The sequence below is a fragment of the Globicephala melas genome, chromosome 21 (genome assembly GCF_963455315.2).
Source record: "Globicephala melas chromosome 21, mGloMel1.2, whole genome shotgun sequence".
In the NCBI taxonomy this organism is placed as follows: domain Eukaryota; kingdom Metazoa; phylum Chordata; class Mammalia; order Artiodactyla; family Delphinidae; genus Globicephala; species Globicephala melas.
In genome coordinates, this window is record NC_083334.1 from 29,519,580 (window position 1) to 29,547,149 (window position 27,570).

Sequence of the window (27,570 nt, forward strand, 5' to 3'; positions counted from 1 at the left end):
TCCATTTTTAATTTTTACACTTAAAATGAGATCTAAACAATGAAATACAACAAAATAGACATGTGATCCAAACATCTTTCAATGTGCTCTTCAAAGAATTATATCTGTAAGTGTGAAAACTGCTAAATACGTTTTCCAATGCTGAGAATCTGACTAATAACAATACTGACTAATAACAGTATGGAAACCATTGATTACTATATAAAATTCAAGACAAATTTTACAAAGTAGTTTAGATAATAAGCAGCATAAAATGTTTCACAGGTATCATGTGTGGAACATAATCAACAAAATCAAGTTTTATACTGTGTTTCTGGTTTGTAGAAAAACTGTCAAAAAACTACTTCATTTAAAACTGCACGGCACAGCCATGCAATGAAATATTATTTGGCAATAAAAAGAGACAAAGTACTGATACATGCCACAACACAGATGAACCTCTAAACATGATGCTATGTGAAAGAAACCAGACATAAAAGGCCACATATTATATGATTAGATTTATATGAAATGCCCAGAAAAGGCAAATCTATAGAGACAAAAAGTAATTAGTGGCTTCTTAGAGCTGAGGAGCAGAGGGGAGAATGGGAAGTGACTCCTAATGGATGTGGGATTTCTTTTTTGGGCTGATGAAAGAAGTGATAAAGTTAGATTGTGGTAACTGGTCACACAACTCTGGAAACGTACTAAACATCATTAAATTGCAGGCTTTAAAAGGGTGAATTTTATGGCATGTAAATGATATCTCAAGAAGGCTATTATTTTAAAAACTACTGCAGGAAAGAGAAAATTTAAAATATTATCAGTATGTACATTTTTCAAACCTAAATTCTCAGATTTCGGTTTCCTCAACAATACAAACAAAATCAGTTTTTCCAGTACTAAAGTAGGGAGGACCAGACCAGATTAATTCATAAAATAAATTTAAACACTTCCTTTGGAATACAAGATGAAGCATAGATTATGCTTTCATTTGTACCCCAGAAAAAAGCTATATTAGTAAGTTTTCATAGAGTAATTAAATGTGAAATTCTTTATATAATCTCAAAAGGATGCTTTCCTAAGGGGACAGAACTGAAGAGCCACAACTCTCACGTGATGTAATATCTTAGAGTGCTCTGGAGGCCCAGATAGGGACTTGTGTATTGTTTTATCTAAGAAGGCTTGTCCCTTTCTTCTCCCATTCAAGAATCACAGATTATTAAATGTGCAAGGTACTCAAGAGATTAAGAGTCCAACAGCCCCACTATATAAATGAAGGGGCTAGGACTGCCTCCCCCAGTCTCTGTAAATTATGAGTAGGGGAATTCAATTACTTTCCTTTTATTATACAGTAGTAGTTAAGAGTGGACGTTAGGGACTAAGATTTCTTTAAGACTCTATTCACAGATCCCAAACATAAGGATAATAGTACCTACTTCATAGTGTCGCTGCTATGAGGACTGCTTAAGAAAATATACATGAGAATTGTTTGTTTTTTCATTTACTTTTTGGCCACGTCATGCAGCACGTGGGGTCTCAGCTGCCCAACCAGGGATCCAACCCATGCCCCACGCGTTGGAAGCGTGGAGTCTTAACCATTGGACCCGCAGGGAAGTCCTACAAGAGAATTGTTTAACACTGTGCCTTGCACAGGAGTGGACATCCAACAGTGTTGGTTTTTTTTTAAAACTTCTGCCCCATCGATACTTCTAGTCACCCCAACCTTTAATCAGCAGATTATAGTGACAAGATGATTGCCTTCTGTATCTGGGTGGATTTCTTGCTGGGTAGCACAAGAGTTACAAATATGGCAGATCCCGTCACAAATCTGACTTGCCAGACACTTTTTCTCCTCATAACAGTGAACAGGGACCAAGATAGAAAGTTTAAAATGAGAGAAAAAGAAATAGGTGCAGGGCTTCCCTGGTGGCGCAGTGGTTAAGAATCCGCCTGCCAATGCAGGGGACACGGGTTTGAGCCCTGGTCCGGGAAGATCCCACATGCCATGGAGCAACTAGGCCCGTGTGCCACAACTACTGAGCCTGCGCTCTAGAGCCCGCGAGCCACAACTACTGAAGCCCGTGTGCCACAACTACTGAAGCCCACGCGCCTAGAGCCTGCGCTCTGCAACGAGAAGCCACCACAATGAGAAGCCTGCGCCCCGCAACAAAGAGTAGCCCCCGCTCACTGCAACTAGAGAAAGCCCGCGTGCAGCAGCGAAGACCCAATGCAGCCAAAAATTAAATAAATGAATAAATAAATAAATTTAAAAAAAAAGAAATAGGTGCAAAGTTGTCACAGACAATAAGGGACTCGACAAGTGAGTTCGCAAAGCAAACATCCAGAAATAAATTCCCAACTCCAACCTTCCTCTGGCTACTAAGCAAGTCCATTCCAAATGCTAAAATCTCAGGAATCTATTCTACAGGTTTTGGTCAAACTCTGGAAAACGAGTAAAGTTAGAATACAGGTTTTCTTAACATTTATTAACATTCCTAAGGTAGGATTCTATGCCATGTAGCTGGCTTCAAACCATACTTCTATTTCATATTGAATTTATAAGCATGTCCCAGTAAATTTACAGATTCAAAAATGGAGTAAAAAAAAATTTTTTTCATTAAAAACAAACAAACCACCACCCGCAAAAACAAAAAACAAAAAAAAATGTAAAGAAGGAGGAAAAAGGCATCTTGCAAAATTTATCAGGATGAAAAGCACTTGTCTGAGTAAAAAATTACTACCCACAGGAGTCAAAGATGAAATAAAAATGTTCAAAGAAAGCTTGGCCCAAATGTCTATTACGCTCATATACGACATCTCGTTACCTATCGGTCTGCTTGCTTTTGGAGGTCAGATTAAGGTTTTTTAAAAAAATAAGTGTGAAAGAAATTATAAAACAAACATAGGGTGTTCTAAGGGAAAACAAGGACCATGTCAGCTGTAGAGGCTCTCTGCCAGTTAAGATGACCGTAATTATTTCACTGTTCTTTAAAAACTGATACTGATATGTGTTTGGGTGTCAGATTATATTATCACGTATGTATTATATTCATAAACAACATTTTAGACTCACTTTTTTGCCACAACTTTTTACTAATGTCCATTTATGCCTTTTCTTACCTCTTGTGTTAATTTTGGTGTGAACCTCGAGTTGGGGATCACTTGAAACCATACAAGGCCACCAAGGATAGGTTCCCACCTTAGACCAAACAAGATCGCCAACCTGGAACTTAACACCAGCGGACACTTCTGTTGTTGGAACAGAAGGTAACATCGGCTGAACCTGTAGGAAAAGGTCATAAAAAACTTCACTCATACTTTTCTCTGATGCTTGCTATCGGTATCTAGCAAAAGGGAAGAAGAGAGGAGGAAGATAAGCCCCACTCCAAATATTGAAAAGAGGACTGATGGTTTCTGTTGCCAAATTATTGATAAGGCATCTCAAAAATTCACATCTATTAAAAAGTGGTCATAGTTTTGAAAAGGAAAATAATTCGCTAAAAATATCTACCTTTTAAACCAGCTCCAAGATTTATTTCAGTATAACTTCTGAAGTAATAATACATGCTATGTGTGTTCTAATTTAATCACTCTGCTTCCACCTTCTCACACCATGTTTGGTTAGACAGTATTCACTAAAGCCACTCACCGGGAGCTCCTCTTTCAGTACTGGATCTTCTCTTGGTTTTTCTGATACAGTGTCAACCCTCTCATTTGGTCTCTATGTGAAAAGAATAAAATGGCAGCAAACCAAAGAACAGTGACACACACAAAGAGTCAAAGAAAACTAAACAGCAAAGGGAATAAAGGACATTTATTAGCTGAATAATGTAAGGAGGAAAAATACAACTTACACAGTACATGATGCTGTGTCTTAACATCCATTGTCCATTCTACACCACAGCTATAGCTCCCATTTCTTACTTTATCACTTTTAAAACTTAATTTGTTGATTTTCATTTTTTTTTAACCTATCAGAGCGCAAAAAAATGGGCACTCTGAGATTGCTAGTAAGATGTAACTTGGAATTCTTCTAGAGAGCCATTTGGCAATATGTATGAAAAGCCTTAAATTTTCAGACTCTGACCCTGCAAATCCACTTCTAAAAGTGTATACTGCAAAAGCACTGATATATACACATACTGATAGATACACACAAAGATATGCACACCAGTGCTATTTTAAGAGCGAATATTAGAATTAGACATTAGTCTAGATGTCCAAAAGCACAGAATTCGTTAAATAAATTGTAGTACAACTAGATAGTGGAATAATATAAAATTTTAAATGACACGGAAAAATAACAATATAATGTTATTTGAAAACAGCAAATTGAAAAGCAGTTTGTATAGTGTGATTCCAATCTTGGAAAAATAATTTCTTATGTGTACAGAAGAAAAAGACGAGAAGGATACCACCAGGTGATGGAATAAGTGATTTTCTTGGATGTGCTTTTCTATATTTGTCAAATTGCTTATAATAAACATCACATTACTTTTCTAATCATAAAACCCACAAATACGTTATTTAAAAATTGATTTCTACAATCCTTTGAGGAGGCAGTTTGGAAGTATCTATCAAAATTCAAAATATGTACACTCTTCAATTTAACAATTATATTTTAGGAACCTATCCTACAGAAATACACAAAGTGAGAAAATCTAAGCAGAGGGATGGTAACTACAACATTATTTCATGTCAGTAATCCACATCTATCAAAATCTTCCTACTTTTTTTTTCCTACTTTTTATTTTAAAATAGCCTGTATACGCCTTGAAAAATATGTGATACATTGTACAATAAATTGATAAGAGTAGTTATCTTTGAGGAACAAGATTAGGGAAGCGGTGAGGGAAGATCTATACTTGTATATTATTTGTGTTTTCTGTAAAAAGCAAATTACTTTTGTAATTTAAAAGGTTTAAAAACTTTTCTTGTCAAAGAACAGAATTTAGTTTAGATGGCTTAAAAAAAGAGAAATATATCCATTAACTTGGCTCTAATTCCACTTAAAAAGTATTGCTAATTCTAGAAGTTACTTAAAATTCTCATTCAATTAATTCAAGCAGTTTAAGACGCTGCTATAAAAACAAAGTTTTATTAAATAAAAGAAACTGTAAAAATGATGAAGAAATAATAAGCCAGACTCATGTGCCAAACCCCAAGTATCATTCATTCATTCAGCAGTGCCTACGACTTTCCAGGCACTGTTCTAGAAGTTGGGTATACAATGTTGTAACAGACAGATAGGATCTCTGACCTCAAAGAGCTCACAGTTGGGCAGAAGAGACAGACATTAAACAAACACATACATACACTCATACAATGTAAATGTAAAAAGAGAAATAATGGTGTGTCTGTATGTAGCTATGATATGAAGGTCAGGAAAGGCCTGAGAAAGTATAATCTGAATCAAAAGAGGAGGAGTTAATCTAGTAAAAAGTGGGGGAAAGACCACTCCAGAGAGGAGTGGCATGTGTGAAGTCCCTGAGGTTAAACAAAGGTAGAAACTTCAAAAAAGCCATTACAACGGACTTAAATGCCCCAAGGAAGAGAGAGGTTACAAGATGGGAGTGGAGAGGAGGCTACATCACCAGGGCCTTGTAAGCCACATTTAAGTGTTTTATCCTAAGTGCACCGAAAGCCTCTGAAGAGGATTAGGTAGAGAAGTAATACACGGCCAATTTCTGTTTTAAAAGGATCACGTTAGCTGTTACATGGAGAATATTTTGGAAGGGAGCAAGAGGGGAAGCAGAATGTCTAATTAGGAGGCTACTGAAAATATTGGAAATAGCCCAAGTGAAAGAAGTAGTGGCAGCTGTTGGTGGGCACTAAATTAGCTCTGTCAGATGCGTCTGTGGTGGCACCATGACTAGCTAATCCAACAGGACACGCTCACTGAGCAAGGAAAGAAAAATCTATGTTCAAATGGGAATTTTTGTCCTTATCTCTGGTGTAATGAGGCAGTTTAAAAATATGGTCCAGGGCTTCCCTGGTGGCGCAGTGGTTGAGAGTCCGCCTGCCAATGCAGGGGACGCGGGTTCGTGCCCCGGTCTGGGAAGATCCCACGTGCCGCGGAGCGGCTGGGCCCGTGAGCCGTGGCCGCTGAGCCTGCGCATCCGGAGCCTGTGCTCCGCAACGGGAGAGGCCACAGCAGTGAGAGGCCTGCGTACCGCAAAAAAAAATAAAAATACGGTCCACATTTGCGTAGGCCCGTCCGGCAGCTTCATTTCAGTCCACAAACATAGCTTAAACCTTCACCTCAGCTTCTCATTCTCAAGCTACAGCAGGAGGACAGGACCACCTGGGGAAGCACATGTGGAGCCAAGAAAGCAAGTCCTCCTCCTGGGCACATTCAGTCTTCTGATGCTGGGGTGTTAGGGATCTCTGTAACTCTGAGGGCAGATAGATACGGAATGACTAATCTTTGCCAAACGACAGAACCCTACTGTTGTTAAGAACTCGTCTGAAGCTCAGTAACATTTTTCCCTTTCTGGATTAAAGACAAGATTTCCTCCAAAACCTTTTTATTATTCAAATGTCTTACCTCTTTTTGATTTTTTTGTTTGTTCCATATTCACATTTCCTCCAGGCTGGCTTGAAACACTGTTAAAATCACTTTCAAAGAACTGAGATTTTTTTACACAGTCATTTTAAAAGGCAAGAAATGGCAAGGGAGAAAAAGAGGCCCAAGAAGATTTATTCTAAGCTTTCAAGACTATAAAAATAAAAGAAGAAAAAAAAGTCAAAGAAGGATGCTGCAGTGACAGAAAGGGAATATACATGGTAAAATGTGCTAATGCGTGAACAAAAGTCATACTTACTAGGCATTTAGAGACCTATGACTTGAGCTCAAAAGAAAGGTAAAGAGAGAGAACATAGTATCACAAATACCAATTAGGAAGGGGAGTTTTTAAGATGAAATGGTCAAGGGAAGCCAAATGCTTAGGAGTCAAGAAAAATAAGGAGTCAGAAATTGCCAACAGATAAAATACTGCGGGGTATAAAATCCATTTTCCTTCAGTTGTTCAAAGGATAAGCTTAAAAGAGATTAAAATCAGGGCTTCCCTGGTGGCACAGTGGTTGCGAGTCCGCCTGCCGAGGCAGGGGACACGGGTTCGTGCCCCGGTCCTGGAAGATCCCACATGCCACGGAGCACTGGGCCCGTGAGCCATGGCCGCTGAGCCTGCGCGTCCGGAGCCTGCGCGTCCGGAGCCTGCGTGTCCGGAGCCTGTGCTCCGCAACGGGAGAGGCCACAGCAGTGAGAGGCCCACGTACCGCAAAAAAAAAAAAAAAAAAAAAAAAAGAGATTAAAATCAAATAGGGACTGAAGACACCTTTTTTGGTACTAGTAGTGCTGCTTCAGAAAGAGAAAGCATCAGAGAAAAGGTGACAGTGAGGGAGCTCCCCATAGTGTTCAAGTCATCTTAATTTTTTTTTAAATAAATTTATTTATTTTATTTATTTATTTTTGGCTGCATTGGGTCTTCATTGCTGCACGCGGGCTTTCTCTAGTTGTGGCTAGCCGGGGCTACTCTTCATTGCGGTGTGCGGGCTTCTCACTGCGGTGGCTTCTCTTGTTGCCGAGCACGGGCTCTAGGCACGCGGGCTTCAGTAGTTGTGGCTCGCGGGCTCTAGAGCGCAGGCTCAGTAGTTGGGATGCACAGGCTTAGTTGCTCCACGGCATGTGGGATCTTCCCGGACCAGGGCTCGAACCCGTGCCCCTTACATTGGCAGGCGGATTCTCAACCACTGCACCACCAGGGAAGCCCGAGTTATCTTAATTTTAAATGAGGGCTTCCCTGGTGGCACAGTGGTTAAGAATCCGCCTGCCAATGCAGGGAACATGGGTTCGAGCCCTGGTCCGGGAAGATCCCACATGCCGTGGAGCAACTAAGCCCGTGCACCACAACTACTGAGCCTATGCTCAAGAGAGCGGAAGCCACAATTACTGAGCCTGCATGCTACAACTACTGAAGCCCACACACCACAACAAGAGAAGCCACTGCAATGAGAAGCCCGCGCACCTGAACAAAGAGTAGCCCCCCGTTCGCCGCACCTAGAGAAAGCCCAAGTGCAGCAAGGAAGACCCAAAGCAACCAAAAATAAAGTAAAAAACAAAAAAAATTAGGGGGAATTCCCTGGCGGTCCAGTGGTTAGGACTCGGTGCTTTCACTGCTGAGGGCCCAGGTTCAGTCCCTGGTCAGGGAACTAAGATCCCACAAGTCGTGTGGTGTAGACAAAAAAAAAAAAAAAAATTGGTCTTTTTAAAATTAAAACCCAAGAGATTTATCAGGATGAATAATACTCATCAAATCTGGCAGAATTCAAAATCCTTAATAGTTTTCAAAACATTAAGTAAAATCATATTCTCTAAAAGAACCAAAAACTTATGTCATCATTTAAGGTAGAAAGAAAAATGTAAAGTCAGTAAATTGTTCGTGCATTTTTCTTTTACTTTCTGAATAACTGTAAGTTCACAATGCATATGAACAGTTTCTAAGAATTCTAAGACCTAACACTCTGAGGCTGGAGAACCAAATATAACCTCTAACTTAGTGCTAATGGGACCAAACCAGCCATCTGGCTTTTTATAAGTGAAAATGGCAAGCTAAGAGTTAATGAGACTGGCCTTAGTGGATAAGCCCACCAAAGTGCCAGTAGAAGACCAATGTTTGAATAGGGCCTACACTCACATGCCTGAGGCATTACACCTGCCAAGGAGGAAGAAATGCAGAAACATTTCCACATGTTTCTAATTTGGTGGGAGAGAAAACAGCTTAAAGCAGCTTTACAAAATATACAATTTCAGTAGTGATCTCAGGTCTCCTGCTGCCTGGATGTTTGGACACGTTTTCATTGTTGAGAAGATATACTTAGGTTGTTCCAAAGAACGGCCACTCTTTAGAAGGCCAAACAGCTCAGAATTGGGAGGAAATACTTGTAGATCAAATATGAAGAAAAAAGGAAAGAAAAAAGAAGTGAAATCTTGAAGCGTATTATTTTAGATGAGATTTTGTTTGCTTTGTTTGTCTCAGAAAAGAACCTATGAGCGAGTTTTAATGAAGAAGTCTACATCTATATCCATATATCTATAGCTATAGCTGTATCTATCTATATATCTGCAGACCCAGCTTGAGGACAGTCATCCCAGGCACACAGTTCTCACTACGCTTCCCTCAAGCATCTGGGGGAGGGGAGCTGTCCCGTGGTGTGGGCAAACTCTTACGTGGGCTTCTTTCCCTTCTACGCCTGCTACAATGCTGAACACCAAGAGCGTGGACCCCCAGTGACAACCAGGAGACACAAGAGCATCAAAAATTAAAGCACTTAAAAACAACTGTCCTGAAGAAGGCAAAAGGGATGTTGTTCAAGTTAAGAAAACCCCATTAAACACATACACAGTTACAAAAAACAGGTTGATTTGGGCACATCCCTTGTCCGCATGGCTTAGCAGAGACACGGCACTAACAACGAGCAGGGCCTTTGGGGGCTCCAGCCCAAAGTTCTACTGTCAGAATGGAGCTTCACTTTTACGGCACCATCTCTTAAGCTTATAACTGCCTCCCATGTGTGATAAAAGTTTAATTAATCAAATTCAACTAACAAGAGCTTAGCTTTTCACCATATTTCTTTGAAAGAAAAACCCCTGGATTTTCCCCCAAAGCTCAACTTTCAGGCAATGGTCTTGGTAACATTTAGTGCAATCAATGCCACTTAACACATCTATACTTTCAGTCAAAGTGACATTCCTTTACCCCAAGACACTGTAAGATCCTAAATAATGAAATATTAAATTATGCCCCACATGATTTACTAAAAAGGAAAATGAACTAAAACTCTTAAATTACATCTAACCATTCTAATTCCTGGATATAACAGTTAACTGAAGGTTTAAGTGATATAAACGGCCAGACATAGCAGACATCCAACAAAGACAGAACTGGCTTTAAAATCTCACTGAAAAGTGACTACTAGAAATATCACATCACTGCACTGAATTTTTTTCCTAGATTCCAATAAAACAAAGAGTGGATACAAAAAATGAACAGACTCTCTTCTCCTGCCTCTGCTTCCAGCCCTATTTCTATTTTGTGACATATTTTAAGCTATATATTTTAATATTTTTACCAATAAAGGCAAGAAGTCTAGCCTAATAAATAAAATTGGATATTCTCCTATTTGCCAGATTCTCTAGAGCAGAAGCAAGACGGGCCAGCAAGATGGCTCTTAGGACCTAAGCTAAAACCAAATGCAGGTTTTATGCATTTTCGTGATTGCTAAGGATCATAGTGCATCACATGTCTTTTCACTGCAGGTCCATGAACAAACTGCTACAGTGGAAGTCTCTGGAGAGTAAAAAGTTAACTTCTCTCCTTCCACTGATTCATTCATTTAATAAACGGTGTAAGATACTATGTGAGCTAAGTTCTGTGGGGGGCATTTAATAACTGACATAAAAAATTCAAATGCATTCCAGAAACCACTTAGTTTCAAAGCCTTCATTTTACAGCTGCAGAACTAAGATGGAAGAACTACTAGTGTCCGCAATTACTCTTTATCTCATCACCCAGTTTTATTTTCTTCATAGCACCTACCACTATCTAAACTTAGACTCATTTACATACGTATGTGTGTATTTTCTGCCTCTTCTTAGTAGAATATTAGCACCCTGAAAGTAGGCATCTTTACTTTTCATTCACTGCCCAACTTTCAATTCTTAGAAAAGCGTCTAACACACATTAGGTACTCAGTTGATATTTGTTAAATGAATAAATAAGAAAACTATAGAAAAATGAGAAAAACATACTGAAATATCACACTGAGACTTGTGAGAGCCTAGAACCAGTGTGACTTTTACTCCAGAAAAACACCATATTTGAGTTGTGTGAAGTAGTGGAACCCAGCTACCAAGGAAAAGGTGAGTTGGTAAGATGTAAACATTACTTTGAACAGAAGATGATAAATTAACTTATTCAGGCAGAGCAGACAGAAAAGCATACAACTGTCACAAAAATTCATAGATATTCATTTCTTCCCAAATCAATGTCTGGGGACATCTTCAAGTAATACCATGTATTAGAATACTAACTAAAAACTCTTCATTCAAGCTAGCATTGATTTGTTACATACCTTTCTTATTAAGAAAATTAATACTGAAACCTCAGAGATGTTAAAAAGAAATTAGCAGCATGCATCTTAAGTTACCATTAAAGAATGACTTTTATAAAACCTCTACCTGAAGATTTAGTGAATATGTATGAATACTAACTCTGATTTTATAAAAAGAGTTCCTTTATTTACTTCAGGTTATTTTGTGGCAAACACTAGTAATGAGGGTTAAATCTAAGCTCTACTAGCAAAAGTTGGTCTGGAACAATGGAAAACCAATATCATTAACCATCTTTCTCTGCCCTTCCTCTTCATCTTCAGAAACCAGGAGTTTTTTTTTGTTTGTTTGGTTGGGTTTTTTTAACATCTTTATTGGAGTATAATTGCTTTACAGTGCTGTGTTAGTTTCTGCTGTGTAACAAAGTGAATCAGCTATATGCATACATATTTTCCCCACATCCCTTCCCTCTTGCATCTCCCTCCCACCCTCCTTATCCCACCCCTCTAGGTGGTCACAAAGAACCAAGCTGATCTCTCTGTGCTATGCGGCTGCTTCCCACTAGCTATCTATTTTACATTTGGTAGTGTATATATGTCCATGCCACTCTCTCACATCGTCCCAGCTTACCCTTACCCCTCTCCATGTCCTGAAGTCCATTCTCTACGTCTGCATCTTTATTCCCGTCCTGCCCCTAGGTTCTTCATAACTTTCTTTTTTTTAAGATTCCATATATATGTGCTAGCATACGGTATTTGTTTTTTTCTTTCTGACTTACTTCACTCTGTATGACACACTCTAAGTCCATACTCCTCACTAAAAATAAATCAATTTCGCAGAAACCAGTTTATTACGAGCAAAATTAAGTGAGGCTATTAAACAAAGAAACATAGGAGGCAAGATTTTTAGTGTCACATGTTTCTAAAATATTTCTTTACTCAGATGATGTCCATTCATTTATTCAGCAAATATTTACTTACCACCTATCATAACATCCCAAGCTGCATGCTAGGGATCAGATGAAAGAAGTTATCAGAAATATTTATATTTGGAGAGATAAAAACTGAAAAAGGTCTCTTGGACTTCCAGTAAATGTGAAATATTACAAATTTTTTCAAAAAGATGTTTCAACTTACATTTTGTTCCTCTGGTTCTAATCTGGGGATTTTGTGTGACTTGCGCTCTTCAGATCTAGATGAATCGTGCTTGTTGCTTTTTTTCCTCTTTTCTTTTCTGCTTTCATGCTTTGACTTTGTGTGCTCACTTGCCTGTACTTCATTTAAAAGGTCTCCACAAAGGGAAGACTCAAACAATTCCCTGCCATTCTGGATAGTTTTGGTTATTTTTAGTTTAATTTCAGGTGAGCCAGTCTTCTTTGGAATCACAGTCTGTGGTACTGAAGGAGGAGGTGGTGGCTGTGGAGGAGAAGGTTTTTCCAGAATTTCATGTGGTCTTGTGTTTGGAATTTCTGAATGGTAATAGTCAGTGGGGCTAAAGTTTCTAACTGCACCAAAGCCATTGGCCGACCCATTGGGATACTGGTTATAGGACTGGTATTTGGTTTGAGTTTCGTACATGCTGATTGATGATGGGTAGCCATTCGTGAGTGGAGGAAGATCTTCTGTTGTAGGTGGGTACTGAAAGCCTTGCTGCAAGGTAGCTTCGTATGGTGTCTGGCCACCATCTTCAACAATGTCACTGTTGTTATCAAAGGCATCCTCCTGACGGATGTTGGCGGAGTCAATGAGTTGAGGTGGTTGCTGAATTGTGTTTCCCATGATCCCTTGCATGAAAGAGAAAGAGAAATCCATTGTTCTGCTCCAGCATCCTTAACTTTCCCTTTCTCTCATCGGGCCTAAAGTTTTAAAAGAGAGATTAAAAGGTGTTAGTTAACATCCTCAAAGACTAGAGGCTAATCAACTGCAAAAGGATTAAAGTAAAATATTCTGAATCCAATTTTCATATCCAGATTTGCACAAACTAAATTTTTAAAACAGGTAGCCAATATAATTCTGACACAGAGCAAATACTTTTTATCTTAAATGCTTATCTGTGGGCTTCCCTGGTGGCGCAGTGGTTGAGAGCCCGCCTGTCGATGCAGGGGACACGGGTTTGTGCCCCAGTCCGGGAAGATCCCACATGCTGCGGAGCGGCTGGGCCCGTGAGCCATGGCCGCTGAGCCTGCGTGTCCGGAGCCTGTGCTCCGCAACGGGAGAGGCCACAACAGTGAGAGGCCCGCGTACCGCAAAAAAAAAAAAAAAAAATCTTATCTGTTTGAAACTCAATTACTTTCACAATAACTTGAGTAACAAAATTTTATCCTCTTTGCCATCATGCAAAACAGTTTTGACATTCCTTTCTGTTTCCTAAATTAGAGATTATAAGTCTCAGTTAAAACTGTAAATTGCAAAATAAGCAGTGTCCTGACACATACAAATTAGGTTCCATGTGTGCTTTCCTTAAATCATTCATATTTTATCCAGTGGTTCTGTTATTACAAAAATAATAAAATCTTATTGTAAATATTTTAAATACAAAAATTAAAAGGCCAAATCCTCTCCCACTCCACCATTCCCATTCTCCTAAGTCATGGATAACCACTGTAAATACTTTAGTGGGTACTCTTCCAAATATTTCTCTACATATTTATACACAAAATGTTTAAAATAGTTTATTCTGTGACTTGCTTATTCAACTTAAAGTATGTCCTAGATATCTTTCTACATCAGCATGTACAGATCACTCTCATACATACTCCACTCTTTCAGTGGCTGCACAGTAAACAACTGTGTAATCTACCCTAACATGTTTAACCATTTGCGTACTGACAATCATTGAGTTGCTCACAACTGTTTGGTATTATAAACAGGTTTACAGGAAACTTTCTTGAAACTGTATCTTTATGCATATATGTATTCTTCCAGGACATCTGAATTTTAATAGATACTGCAAAACTGTTTTATAGGCTGTACTATATCAATTTATACTCATACCAGCAGTGTGAGGGGATGCCTGATTTCCTATACTCTTGCCAGTATCTACTTGTTTTTAATCAGTGGTATGTATAGCAGAATCATCTTTACTTTTACAAAAGGCACATGTCAAGATCTCTATACTGATGACTCTGATTCAGGAAATCTGGGGTGAGGCCTAGAGCATGAGTATTTTAAGGCCACATTCCAGCTCATACTGATGCACACTCCTGGTTGGGTCACCACATTATACGCTCACAATTATTGTGCTTTCTCTAGAAGATGTCTGAAAATGCCCACACTGTGTAACAAGGTTATAATATGGATAAGCATCTGTTAGGAAATGCTCTAAGACCACTCTGCTTTGTCATACGGTTTGACAGTCTCACATCTTGAGACAGAGGATTAATGGACTGCCCAGATACTATTTTGAAAATCCTATAAACACTTCTTCTAAAAAGCTCTAAGGCTGAGAGGATTTCACTACTGTATCAAGTCTGATGAATTGACTGTAGCTGCCAGAATACTAGGAAGAGGATTCTGAAGCTACAGTCCAGTTCAATTCCATGACCAACTAATAATGTCCACCATCTTGGTTCTAGTAGGAATTACCATAATGATAAAGCAAGTAACCCAGAACAGCAAAGGGAAGAAGGAAACAAAAGCTGACAACACTTTCCAAGGTGTATCCAATTAAACAGCTGTTGTTTATTCTGCTGTTAGCAAATGGAAAGAATTTTAAAAGTTCTAAAATTGCAAACAATGAATATGTGAGCATATAGGAAATCAAACTGCCCTTACTGCTCTATAGTGGAGTGAGGGATGGGGGGCATGGGGTGTGAGAGAGCACTCCCGCTTTTTTAGCATCTACTCTGGGCCAAGCACTTTATATGTATCTCATTTAATCCTCAAAACAACTCTGCAAGGTGAGTATCTGATTCCTGTCTCCTAGGTAAAGAAAGTGTGTTTCAGAGGGGTTAGGTGTCTTGCTTAAACCCCTATAACCAGGGGGCCGAATTAGGATTTGAATGTAAGCATCTCTGACTCTAAAGCCCAAGACTTTTGCCACTATGCCACTTCCATTTTCTTCAGCTGTAGGTTCTGAGAGGATTTGTTTCTTTCCTTCATGTGCTTTTATTCCTTGGTCACTGCCAAAATGACGACTAACTATTCTATAATAACCACCGTTGACACTTAAAGAGCGCTTATCGAGTGTGGCAGGAGCTGTTAAGCGCTCTAAATACAGTACTACATTTAATGCTCCCAACAACCTTCAGCTAGACATTAATGTCAGTTCCCATTATGGATGGGGAAACAGAGGCAAGAGAGGTTATGACTTGCTCAAATGCACAAGGCTAGTCATTAGCTGACAGCTGGGATTCGAGCCAGGCAGTCTGGTTTCAGAGTCTGTGATCCTAACCAGCATACTGTACTGATAATGCTGACAAAGGTTAGAAATCATTTCTTTATATATATAGCTTAAGAGTTGAAACATTACCCTACTCTGACCCTTGGCAAAAATGTGTATAGCTCACAGACACTAGAAGGGTATGTTCTAAAATTCCATAAACAGGGACTTCCCTGGTGGCGCGGTGGTTAAGAATCCGCCTGCCAATGCAGGGACACGGGTTCGAGCCCTGGTCCGGGAAGATCCCACATGCCGCAGAGCCACTAAGCCCATGCGCCACAACTACTGAGCTTGCGCTCTAGAGCCCGCGAGCCACAACTACTAAGCCCGTGTGCCACAACTACTGAAGCCTATGCACCTAGAGCCCATGCTCTGCAGCAAAAGAAGCCACCGCAATGAGAAGCCCGTGCACTGCAACGAAGAGAAGTCCCCGCTTGCCGCAATAGAGAGAGCCCACGTGAAGCAACAAAGACCCAACGCGGCCAAAATGTAAATAAATTAATTAATTTTAAAAACTAAAGGAATACTTAATTAAATCATTTTCCTGTAGTAAAAGTCAGATGTGAAAAAGAAAATAAAAATAGAAAAAAAAATAAAATAAAATTCCGTAAACACACATGGGGCAAGTACACAGGTAGAATTCAAAAGTTCTCCAAACTTCCAACTTGAAGGCAAGTTAAATACCAACAATTGACAAGATGCAACCTGTGTTTTTGGTTCTCATAATTGTTGTACACAAGATCAGCTTCCAGATAGTCTCCCCAAATTATAGTCCACAGAGGTTTTCAGGCACATGTATTCAGAGACTAAGATTTCTGATGCTTTCGATTTAGTTCCAAACACAAACTTCTAAGAAGTTTGGTATTTTCCCCCTTCTCTTCTCTTCTCTAGCTCTATAACCAAATATTTTATTTTAGTTTGAACTAAGAACAGAAATAACATTACCCTATTACAATTATAGTATAAGAGTTTACAATTACAGTGTTTTCATATACATTTTTAAAAATTAATTAATTAATCTGGTTGTACCGGGTCTTAGTTGAGGCTCGCCTGCTCCTTAGTTGTAGCATGTGAACTGTTAGTTGCGGCATGCATGTGGGATCTAGTTCCCTGACCAGGGATCAAACCCAGGCCCCCTGCTTTGGGAGCTCCGAGTCTTAATCACTGCACAACCAGGGAAGTCCCCTCATATACATTCTTATTTAAGCCACAAAACAAGCCTGTAAAGCTGACAGGGGAGGTGTTAGCTTCATTTTTCAGATAACTACATTCAATATTTGCTGAATTTCCCAAGACTACAAAGCTAATTAGTGATTAAGCCTGAAAAAGCAACCTCTTAGCTTCTAATCCTGTGCTCTCTTCCACAAGATCTCACTGCCAGAGAATATCCAACCACCCACAGACAACATACTATAACCTTAAGAGTCATACGTTCAAAGCTGAAGAGACTGTCCTTCCTTAACTCAGCTTTCCTTTCAGACTACCCCAGATCGGCCGTTGCTTCCACTATTTTTCTAGCTTCCCAGGCTAGCAGCCTCAGGTTCACAGGTGACTGATTCTTCCCTCTCTGTGAGGCCGTAAAACTAATCATTGGACAAGTCTAGTCTCTTCCTTTGAACTCTGATTTGTTCTTTGATCTCTACATCCATGTCAGGCCAGGCCCTTGTCAGCACCTTATCCTGGACCTACAACGACTGATTTTCTAGATATTTCTCACCTCTAACTACTTCTTCTTTAGTTTCATCTAAACCAAACTGCACTGGGTCTACTCCCATATTAAGACACTCTGAACTCCACACCACACCAAGTCCCTTCCATGCCTTTCAAAATTTTCCATAATCCCACTTTCTCCTACCAATCCAAATTGCACGTGCATGAATGAACTTTTCTGAGCATCCACTGGGCCAAAAATCTATAAACTGAGGCCTAATATATATTACACATTGTTTAATCCTATGAAGCAAAGTAGCATTCCCATTTTACAGATGAGAAGGAATGGAGCTCAAAAAGATCAAGTGATTTGCCCTTAGTCACGCAGCCAACAGAAGTTGAGTAAAATGGTGAAACTCCGATCTTCTAACTCCAATACAGAACTCTTTACATGGCAGCTGCCTCATAATATGCAAACTATCCAAACTTCCCATTTTAATCCAATATGCTCCTTACCCATAATACAAATGCCTGTTTGACAGCTCTCATACCTCACAAGCATCTTAAAATACCTAATAATGAACTCTTAGTTTTTATTTTACTTAAGTGTGTCCTTCCCCCAGTCCCTCCTATGAGAAGGAGATGAAACTTCCATCTATCAGTTGTCAAAGCCAGAAACCTGGGGATCATGACACACCCCTTCCCCTCACTCCTACTGTTGCCCAATCTGTCAGTGAACTCCCGGAGTCTTACCTCCCAAGTGCACGTGTCACACTTGTCTGCCTCATGCCACGTCTCCAGCCCCTCACGCTGGCCCCTGCACCTCCCCTTGGCTCCTGCACAGCTGCCTCCGCAGTCTCCAGGCTGCTTCTCCTGCCTCTCAGAGCCTACTTCCCCAGAGGACAGCCCGCCGCCTTTTAAAAGCTAACCCGCTAACCCGATCACGTGATGACTCCTCAGATTACAGCAGGGAAAATGAGCGACAACATGGATGACTCTCACAAAAGTCATTTTGAATGAAAGAACCCAGACATCACGATTCCACTTATACAGTACACAGTGTGATTTCATTTACACAAGGTTCAAAAACAGGATGAAGTTAAAACTAAATCCATGGAGATAGCTGTCAGAACAGTAGTTGCTTTTTTTGGACGGCATGCTGTAAACACTGGAGGGGGGCCATAAGGGAGGTTTTTAAGCTGCTAGTTATGTTTAATTTATTGATCTAGACAGTAATTACATGATTTGCTAAAATAAGCAAAAACAAGCAACAAAACCTTCAATGCCTTCCCAGTGCACTCAAATAAAATCCAGACTACATATCATCCCAGCAAGCCCCTGCATGGTCAGGCCTCAGTTTACATTTCCAAAGTTATCTACGAACACTCTCCACTGGAAGCATTACACTCCAGGGGCTTCTTTTCAATTTCTCAAATGTGCCAACTTCATTTCTGCAATCGGGATTCTCATATGTGCTACTCCAGCTTAAAAACCTCTCAGATAGGACTTCCGAGGTCCTCTGCTCATTTTCCTCTGTAAGCTTATTTTTCGTCCTTTATAGGACTCACCACAATATGTTATTATTCAGGTATGCATTCGCCTTCTTATGGTCTGTCTCCCTCATTCCACTGCATGCTCTGTAAGTGCAGGGACCATGGATGTCTTATTCAATGCTGGACACTCAGTACTGTTCAATTAACAGATGAATGAGAGTCCCTGACCTCAAAGGGCTTAAAACTAGTACACCTCCACTGACCTGCAGGATTTCTGGGGATATTAGCCTATAACGTAACTTTACTCACCCACTAATCCCTTGTTTGGTAAAAATGTATTATGCTCATTGTAAAAAACAAACAAGCAAACAAATAAAACATTGACACCCATAGTTACGTTGTCAACTGATCTTCCGCAAAGGTGCCAAGGTAATTCAAGGGGAAACGATGGTATTTTCAACAGAGCCGGGAAAAAATGACTGGATATCTGTATGGAAAAAGCGAACCTCACCGTTTCTTTACATTATACACAAAAAATAACTAAAATTAGTTCATAAACCTGGTACTAAAGTCAAACCATAAAACTTCCAGAATAAAACGTGGGAGAAAATATACCACTGTGTTGGGCAGAAGAGTTCTTAAACAGGACACAAATACCATGAACTATGAAAGAAAAAGACTGATAAAATGGACTTCAAAATTAAAAACTCCTGCTCTTCAAAAGTCACAGTTAAGAAAACAAAAAGGTGTGAAACTAACACAACATTGTCAATCAAGTATACCTCAATAGAAAATTTACAAATAAAAAATTTTAAATGCCAAAAAAAAAAGGTGAATGATAGGCAGAGAGAAAATATTTGCAAAATACATATTTAACAAAGAATACCCTTATACTCTTACATTCTAGGAAATGGGGAGAGATCCACTAAGGGTTTTTGCGTAAAAATAAGACAAGTGAAACGACAGTTTAAATATTCATCACTCCACAGGTTACTTACTAATTGCAAACAGAAATATGTACAGGAGAGAGCTGTGGCGGGCAGCATTTCAGACAAGTGAGGAGATATGGCGTTACCAGAAGCCAAGCGGACAGGCCTCCTGTGCCTTGTGGTGTGATTCATGAACACATCATCATCTCCGAAGTTCTCTTCCCAGCACTTACACTGAATCTCAAAATGAGGAAACAATCAGACAAATCCAAAACGTGGGACCTTCTCTCAGAAAACTGGCCTCAGCTCTTCAAAAGTTAATGTTACAAACAAAAGGTGGAAAGACTATGCTATATTTTAAAAGACAAGATTTAACAACCAATGCAATAATGGGTGAACTTTGATGAAATCCTGGATTTAAACATACACACGAACATAAAAATAATGTTTTGGAGAAAATGAGAATTTTAAATGTGAACTAGCTACTAAACAATGGAGCTACTAATTTTCAAAGGTATAACAGTGTTCTGTTTATGTAAGAAAATGTCCTTATTCTTAGGTGAGCTATGCTGAAACATTTAAAGTGTCATGTGATCCACAACTTACAAATGGTTTAAGATTTTAAAAGTACATATACCTAGAGTAAAACAAAGGAGGCAAAATGTGAACAATTCACTAATCCAGGTGTTGACTATAATATTCTTTTAACTTTCCTAAAGGCTTGAAATTTTTTAAAGTAAAATGTCGGGGTAAGATAAAAATAATTTAGCTAAAGGGTTAGAAGAAGTATTGAAAAGAAAAAGCAACTGCTTCTTAAGGTGGAAAAGCATGCATTAAATCCTGATACCATATTCTGACCAGCTCAGCTAAATGGTCCACTGTATCATATTTTCTAGAAAGTCTAAGCATGAACAGAGACACACTTTTTCATATTATACCTCCAAAGAGTACAATAATGCAATCAAGAAAGTAGTTTTGATAATGAAAAAAGAAGATATTTTAGGACTATAACTAAATTCCTTTACATAGTGATTTTTTTTTTTTTTTTTTGCGGTACGTGGGTACACTGTTGTGGCCTCTCCTGTTGCGGAGCACAGGCCCCGGACGTGCAGGCTCAGCGGCCATGGCTCACGGGCCCAGCCGCTCCGCGGCATGTGGGATCTTCCCGGACCAGGCACGAACCCGTGTCCCCTGCATCGGCAGGCGGACTCTCAACCACTGCGCCACCAGGGAAGCCCACATAGTGATTTTTATACATACTGCAGTCTGGCGGTCAGCTTTCAAACAGCAGACAACCAACTGACATTACAGAATTAGGAGGCGCTCTAATGAGTACTATGGTTGACAGAATCAAACTGCTAGGTTCAAAACCCAGAGCCAAGGCTCATTAGCTATGTGACTTTCGGCAACTTAATCTCCCTAAATCTCAGTTTTCTTACCCAGAAACTGTGGATACTTTAACTGTCTACAGTGTTTCTGTAAGAAATAAGAGTTAATCCATGAGCAGTACTTCGGACAGTGCCCCGAGTATAGTTAGAGCCCAGTATCTATTGGCTATTATTACTGTTATCATTCAGTACAATGCTGGGCACACAGAACTTGTGAAAAACCTGATCTCTGACCTGAAGGCATTCACAATCTCTTTAGTATATTAGACAATATAGGATTCTATGAGCAAGACTCATATGTAAACACATTAAACAGAAGGTGACTAAGAATTACATTGTGTGCCATCAGAATTAGAAGACATTTGAGGACAGTGCTCACTGGGGAAGGAGGCATTTAGGCCACAAAAGACAGGCAGGATAGGAAGTTAGGTGTTTTTCACCCACACTTTTTTTTTTTTTTTGGCCGTGACACATGGCTTGCAGGATCTTAGTTCTCTGACTAGGGATCGAACCCGGGCCCCCCTACAGTGGAAGCTCGGAGTCCTAACCACTGGACATCCAGGGAAGTCCCTCAACCACACATTTTAAAACTCCTCCACAGAGGCCACCAAAAACTCTCATACCTTTGTCATTAATAAATCCCTGATAAAGATGTATGTTTTAAATTTTCTGTATTACTAAAGTAATAATAATAATGACTAACATTTGAGGACTTACTCTGTGTCAATGCTACTCTAAATGCTTCACATTTGTTATATTATTTCACTCCTTGTAACACCTCTTCGAGGAAATACTATTGCTTCCCCCATTTCACAAGTGAAAAATGAAGGCCAGCATGATTAAGTGACTTGCCCACCGTCAGACATCCTGTAAATGGAGGATTCACACACAGGCCCTCTGTCTCACAGCACTGGCTCTTGGCCAGTAAACTCATTTCTCACCATCCCTAAGTATGCTGAGAAAACAGCAACCCAAACATTCACTTTACATCACACACTTCCCGATCCCGCTGCCCAGAGCTAACAATTTGGTGGGAGACTTAGCGAACTAGTGTTCCGCCCATTCTAATATGTACTGCCAAGTAAATGAAACCATCACAGGCAAACAATTTAGGACAAATTCTTCCTCTGAACAATGTTTCCACGTTGGTTTTTGTTCTGTTTTGAGATGAAAGAAATCAGTGAATGAAAAAAAAGAGATGAAAGAAATCAATAAATGAATACTTTTTTCTTAATTTTGTTGAGGCCGTTCACAGACTTTTTTTTTTTTTTTTTTTTTTTTTTGCGGTACGCAGGCCTCTCACCGTCGTGGCCCCTCCCGTTGCGGAGCACAGGCTCCGGACGCGCAGGCTCAGCGGCCATGGCTCACGGGCCCAGCCACTCCGTGGCATGTGGGATCTTCCCGAACCGGGGCACGAACCCATGTCCCCTGCATCGGCAGGTGGACTCTCAACCACTGTGCCACCAGGGAAGCCCCCACAGACGTTTTTAAAGGAAAAAAGTTGAAAGTTATCAACTAAAGCTTTAGGTCATTCATTCATTCATACACCAACTTATTCATGAGAGGAGTGATAACAGAAAAGTTTACTGAAGTCAATCTTAAGATACAGAGTTAAAAGAAAAAGGAAGCATGTTATGTTTCAGATGAACAGCTTGAAGCTATAAACATCAATTAAGTATTCACGATGTGTTAAATGTTTAGTCTAAGTCACTATCACAAATTCTTAAAATGAACAATGCCCTTTGGTAGACTGTACATATTGCTAGATTCCACTTTATAGAATTACATGCTGTGCTGTATGTACTTATTTTCCTATGTTTAACACCAGTTTCTTCTCAATAAGAAAAAAACTTTATATTTTATTATGGATCAAAATCCCTCATATTGACATCATTATTCAGGGTTTTTGGAATCAGAAGTAGTTCTAAAGGTGTCATATAAATTACCTATTTCTGTCTTCAGACCCAACTGCCCCTTCAATACATTCCTAGGTTACTTAATTTGTAAATCTAACCGCATCACTTTCCTGATTAAAACCCTTCAATGATTCCTAGAAAAAGTCAAAGCACTTCAGCCAACAGAGCACGCAGGCCCTCTAAGCAAGGTTTCTATCCATATCTCCAACCTTAAGTCACTTTTGTACACTAGTAATGTCAGGTTACTGAGAACTACCGTACACACATGATTTCGTACCACTGTGCCTTTACTAATGTTATCTCCTATGCCTAATACGCCCCTTTACTTTTTTTTTTTGGCTTGACTTTTAGTCATCTTTTGAGCTCAGAAAGTCATTTCCAAGGAGTAGTCACTTAAGTTCTAGGCTAGTCTGAGTAACTTTCCTCTGTGTTCCTAAGATAAAACCTCTTAGAATTAATCATGAAACAATCTGTTTATGTGATTTTCTTAAGAGCAGGAGTAATTTTATTCATCCATCTGCTCCTAGAACCCAAAGCAAAGGCTCAGAGGAGGGGCTTAATGAACCTTTTAAACTGAACTGTTTAAACTTATGGGAGTTATTACATATAAATGAAATGCTTTAAAGACTTGTTGAGGATCTTGCTGTGAAGAATACAAGATAATATAAACGCAACTATGGTCTCCTCAGGAATATCCTTGGCAAAATTTGACTGATAACCAGCTACCTAGCCACTACTGAGATTCTCCTTAGTCCTGGGCTACACTTCCCTGCAAGGCTTAAAGCCCCAAGAGACTGGCATGAAGTCAAATGAATTTCCAGGGAGAGTCTATTAACCCAACAAAAGACCAAAAGATATCAAAAACTCCTTTATAAGCATATCTATTTAAAACCCTAGTGTTATTAATACTGTAGATCTGAAATTCAGAATGTGGAAGCTCTCAAAATACAATTTTCACAGTCATAGTTAATTGAACTGGCATGAACATGAATCCTCATTTTCCAAATGTATTCCAGTAATTATAATCAATCCTACTAAAATACAAAGCGAATTTGATATATCAACATTAGAAGTTTTACAGCTAAAGAAATATAGTGGAATATAACGTGATTCCCACAGCACAGAGGAAGAGGGTGGTCTTCCTTTACCCCAGGATAAACAAGGGATCCAGATGTTTCTTTATGTGAACTGTGCAAGAAATATTTCTCAAGGTTTATGATAAATCCACAGTCTGTGTGTGTTTCTATAGTAACAGGAATGGAGTGCACGCAGACAGTCTACAGTAGTGAACCAGCTATGCTGGTTCTTGAAAACCTGGCATTTTTACTGTTTGGCAATTTCTGCGGCAAAACACTATAAAAATGATACATGATGTTCAAAAATTAGAGTCATTTTGTTTTAAAGCAAAGAATTGAAATTAAGTTTAAGTATATACTCTTTGAGGTGTAACAAGAGAAAGCTATCAAATATAGTCATATACTGATTTATAACTGAATGATCACTAATGTTTGAAAAGAAGATCCTGCATTTGAAATCAATTCAATACATACACACATATCCCTCCAGAAAATTTCAACTACAACTCGCACTTAATGACACAATATGAGGATTTTTGGATGACTGCATCAAGGGAGATTTTCATTTTACTATTTTTTCCCCAAATCTACACCAAGAAGAAAATGGTAAGGAGAGTTAATCTTTTTTTTAAAATATGGTCCATTATTTTCAGTACTTAGGTTTGCAAGGGTGAAACCAGAGCCTCTATAAAGTAAAAACTTGAAAAAACATGCATAATCTATATAGGAAGAATGCTAAAATCCCCTAATGCCAGGGTTTTAAAAGAGACTCCATTCTTCTTGGTTGTGTGTTCTATTCATATTTTAAAATCTAATTATATGATCAGAGTGATCCTTTGACTATAAGTCATAAATTCTGTATTACCCGTTTTGTCTTTCATAATTTAAAAATTGTTTAATTGCTAGTAATGTAATAACAAAGGTGTATTGTTAAAAAACAGGTATATTATTTTGTTATAATTATCTATTTTAAATCGGTAAATCATTCACCCTTTTTGGAAATAAGAGATAAATATTTTTCAAGAGCCCAAACACACACCTTTAAAAATCAGCAAACACAAACTGCTACTAAGTATCAACAAGATGCATATTACTCTAAAAATTAATATTCTTCTTTCAGAAGCCTTTCTACATTTTAACTTCACCACACACACACAAAAAAGGGGGTAGTGTTATGGGAAAAAGAAAATCAACCACTTGGTTCTAAGAACTTGACCATGCCTCTACAACATCAAAAAGGAAATGAACAACAATATTCACCTTTTGTTTACTAAAAGTAGCTAGAATTGATAGCATCTAATCTGGCTCTGTTATAGACAAAAAGCGATAACTGAATTTGGTACAATGACTACACAACTCAACATCAATCTTTCAAACAAAACATATCCTGCTTGAAAATTCTTTTTTTTAAATAAATGTATTTATTTATTTTTGGCTGTGATGGGTCCTCATTGCTGTGTGCGGGCTTTCTCTAGTTGTGGCGAGCGGGGTGGGGGGGCGGTGGGGAGTACTCTTTGTTGCGGTGCGCGGGCTTCTCACTGCAGTGGCTTTTCTTGTTGCGTAGCACGGGTTCTTGGCACTCGGGCTTCAGTAGTTGTGGCTCGTGGGCTCTAGAGCGCAGGCTCAGTAGTTGTGGCTCACGGGCTTAGTTGCTTCGCGGCATGTGAGATCTTCCCAGACCAGGGCTCAAACCCGTGTCCCCTGCATTGGCAGGCGGATTCTTAACCACTGCGCCACCAGGGAAGCCCTTTTGAATCATTTAAAGAGGTTTACTGCCACTCTGGTTGAGGCTAACTCTTTGAAAGTTTAATGCAAAAAAAAAAAAAAGTGCAGGGAATTCCCTGGCCATCCAGTGGTTAGGACTCCTCGCTTCCACTGCCAGGGGTCTGGGTTTGATCCCTGGTCAGGAACTAAGATCCCGCAATCCGCAAGGTGGGCCCCCCACCCCGGCCCCCCGCCAAAAAAAGTTTAATGCTATGATTTAGGGAAAAACATTTTATTTTCTGAACTATATTTCAGCAATTACACTAATAAAACATCAATTCTCCAAATGATACAAAAGGCTTGCAGTATTGTAGTATGTTAAATAAATGTTCTATATTAGTAAACCTTATATGGATATCTTGACTTAAAGGTACTTTCCGAGGTAGCCTTTTTTTTTTTTTGCGGTACGCGGGCCTCTCACTGTTGTGACCTCTCCCGTTGCGGAGCACAGGCTCCGGATGTGTGCAGGCTCAGCGGCCATGGCTCACAGGCCCAGCAGCTCCGTGGCATGTGGGATCCTCCTGGACCGGGGCACGAAGCCGTGTCCCCTGCATCGGCAGGCGGACTCTCAACCACTGCGCCACCAGGGAAGCCCCCGAGGTAGCCTTTTAAAAAGAACTCTAAGCTGCTAATTTCTGGGTTAAAGTGGAAAATATGCTTGCTTTAAAAAATAAACAATTCGAGAGAGAATATATTCCCTTTATATCGTCATGTGATTTTACTCATTTATCCACCAAGATACAAAGGGAATCATGTCATTTTTATACAATTACTGACAACATGCACCCAAATCAAAGTAGTTTTACTCCATCTATATCTAATAAACTCAAGATGTATCAATAGAAGATACCTTTCTAGAACAGGATTTGTTACATGACATTTATTCATTAAACAACTAAGCAAAGGCATAAGATTGGCCACTCTCTTCAATAAATGAAGAAATAAAATATGAGTACGATGCTTAAATAAAAACAAAACAGAAATAAATACTGGTGAGGTTTTCTCTTCTTGCTCCCTACTCAGGTACAGTATTTTTGTCCTACTTTTTTTTTTTTTAACATCTTTATTGGAGTATAATTGCTTTACAATGGTATGTTAGTTTCTGCTTTATAATAAAGTGAATCAGTTATACATATACATATGTTCCCATATCTCCTCCCTCTTGCATCTCCCTCCCTCCCACCCTCCCCATCCCACCCCTCTAGGTGGTCACAAAGCACCGAGCTGATCTCCCTGTGCTATGCGGCTGCTTCCCACTAGCTATCAGTTTTACATTTGGTAGTGTATATATGTCCATGCCACTCTCTCACTTTGTCCCAGCTTACCCTTCCCCCTCCCCATGTACTCAAGTCCATTCTCTAGTAGGTCTGTGTCTTTATTCCTGTCTTGCCCCTAGGTTCTTCATGACCTTTTTTTTTTTTTAAGATTCCATATATATGTGTTAGCATACAGTATTTGTTTTTCTCTTTCTGACTTACTTCACTCTGTATGACAGACTCTAGGTCCATCCACCTCACTACAAATAACTCAGTTTCATTCCTTTTTATGGCTGAGTAATATTCCATTGTATATATGTGCCACATCTTCTTTATCCATTCATCTGTCGATAGACACTTTGGTTGCTTCCATGTCCTGGCTATTGTAAATAGAGCTGCAATGAACATTTTGGTACATGACTCTTTTTGAATTATGGTTTTCTCAGGGTATATGCCCAGTAGTGGGATTGCTGGGTCATATGGTAGTTCTATTTTTAGTTTTTTGAGGAACGTACATACTGTTCTCCATAGTGGCTGTTGTCCTACTTTCTCAAAGACACAGTAGTATTCCTACAGAATGCCCTGTAATCTATTAATTTTACTCAATTTAAATAAGAATGCTGTCA

At 39.3% G+C, this 27,570-nt stretch overlaps 1 protein-coding gene across 4 annotated transcripts in view; it reads right to left on the reverse strand.

Annotated features, from left to right (window-relative positions):
* Positions 1–27,570, reverse strand: part of NSD3 (nuclear receptor binding SET domain protein 3) — a 108,435-nt gene that overhangs the window by 60,384 nt on the left and 20,481 nt on the right. For all 4 annotated transcript variants that reach the window (XM_030833398.3, XM_030833380.3, XM_030833371.3 and 1 more), the window contains exons 2-4: positions 12,229–12,947; positions 3,632–3,703; positions 3,103–3,265 (exon numbers count right to left, since the gene is read on the reverse strand). In XM_030833398.3, coding sequence (XP_030689258.1) covers positions 3,103–3,265; positions 3,632–3,703; positions 12,229–12,903 — 910 coding nt within the window. In that variant the 5' untranslated portion in view covers positions 12,904–12,947. The remainder of the gene's footprint in view (positions 1–3,102; positions 3,266–3,631; positions 3,704–12,228; positions 12,948–27,570) is intronic.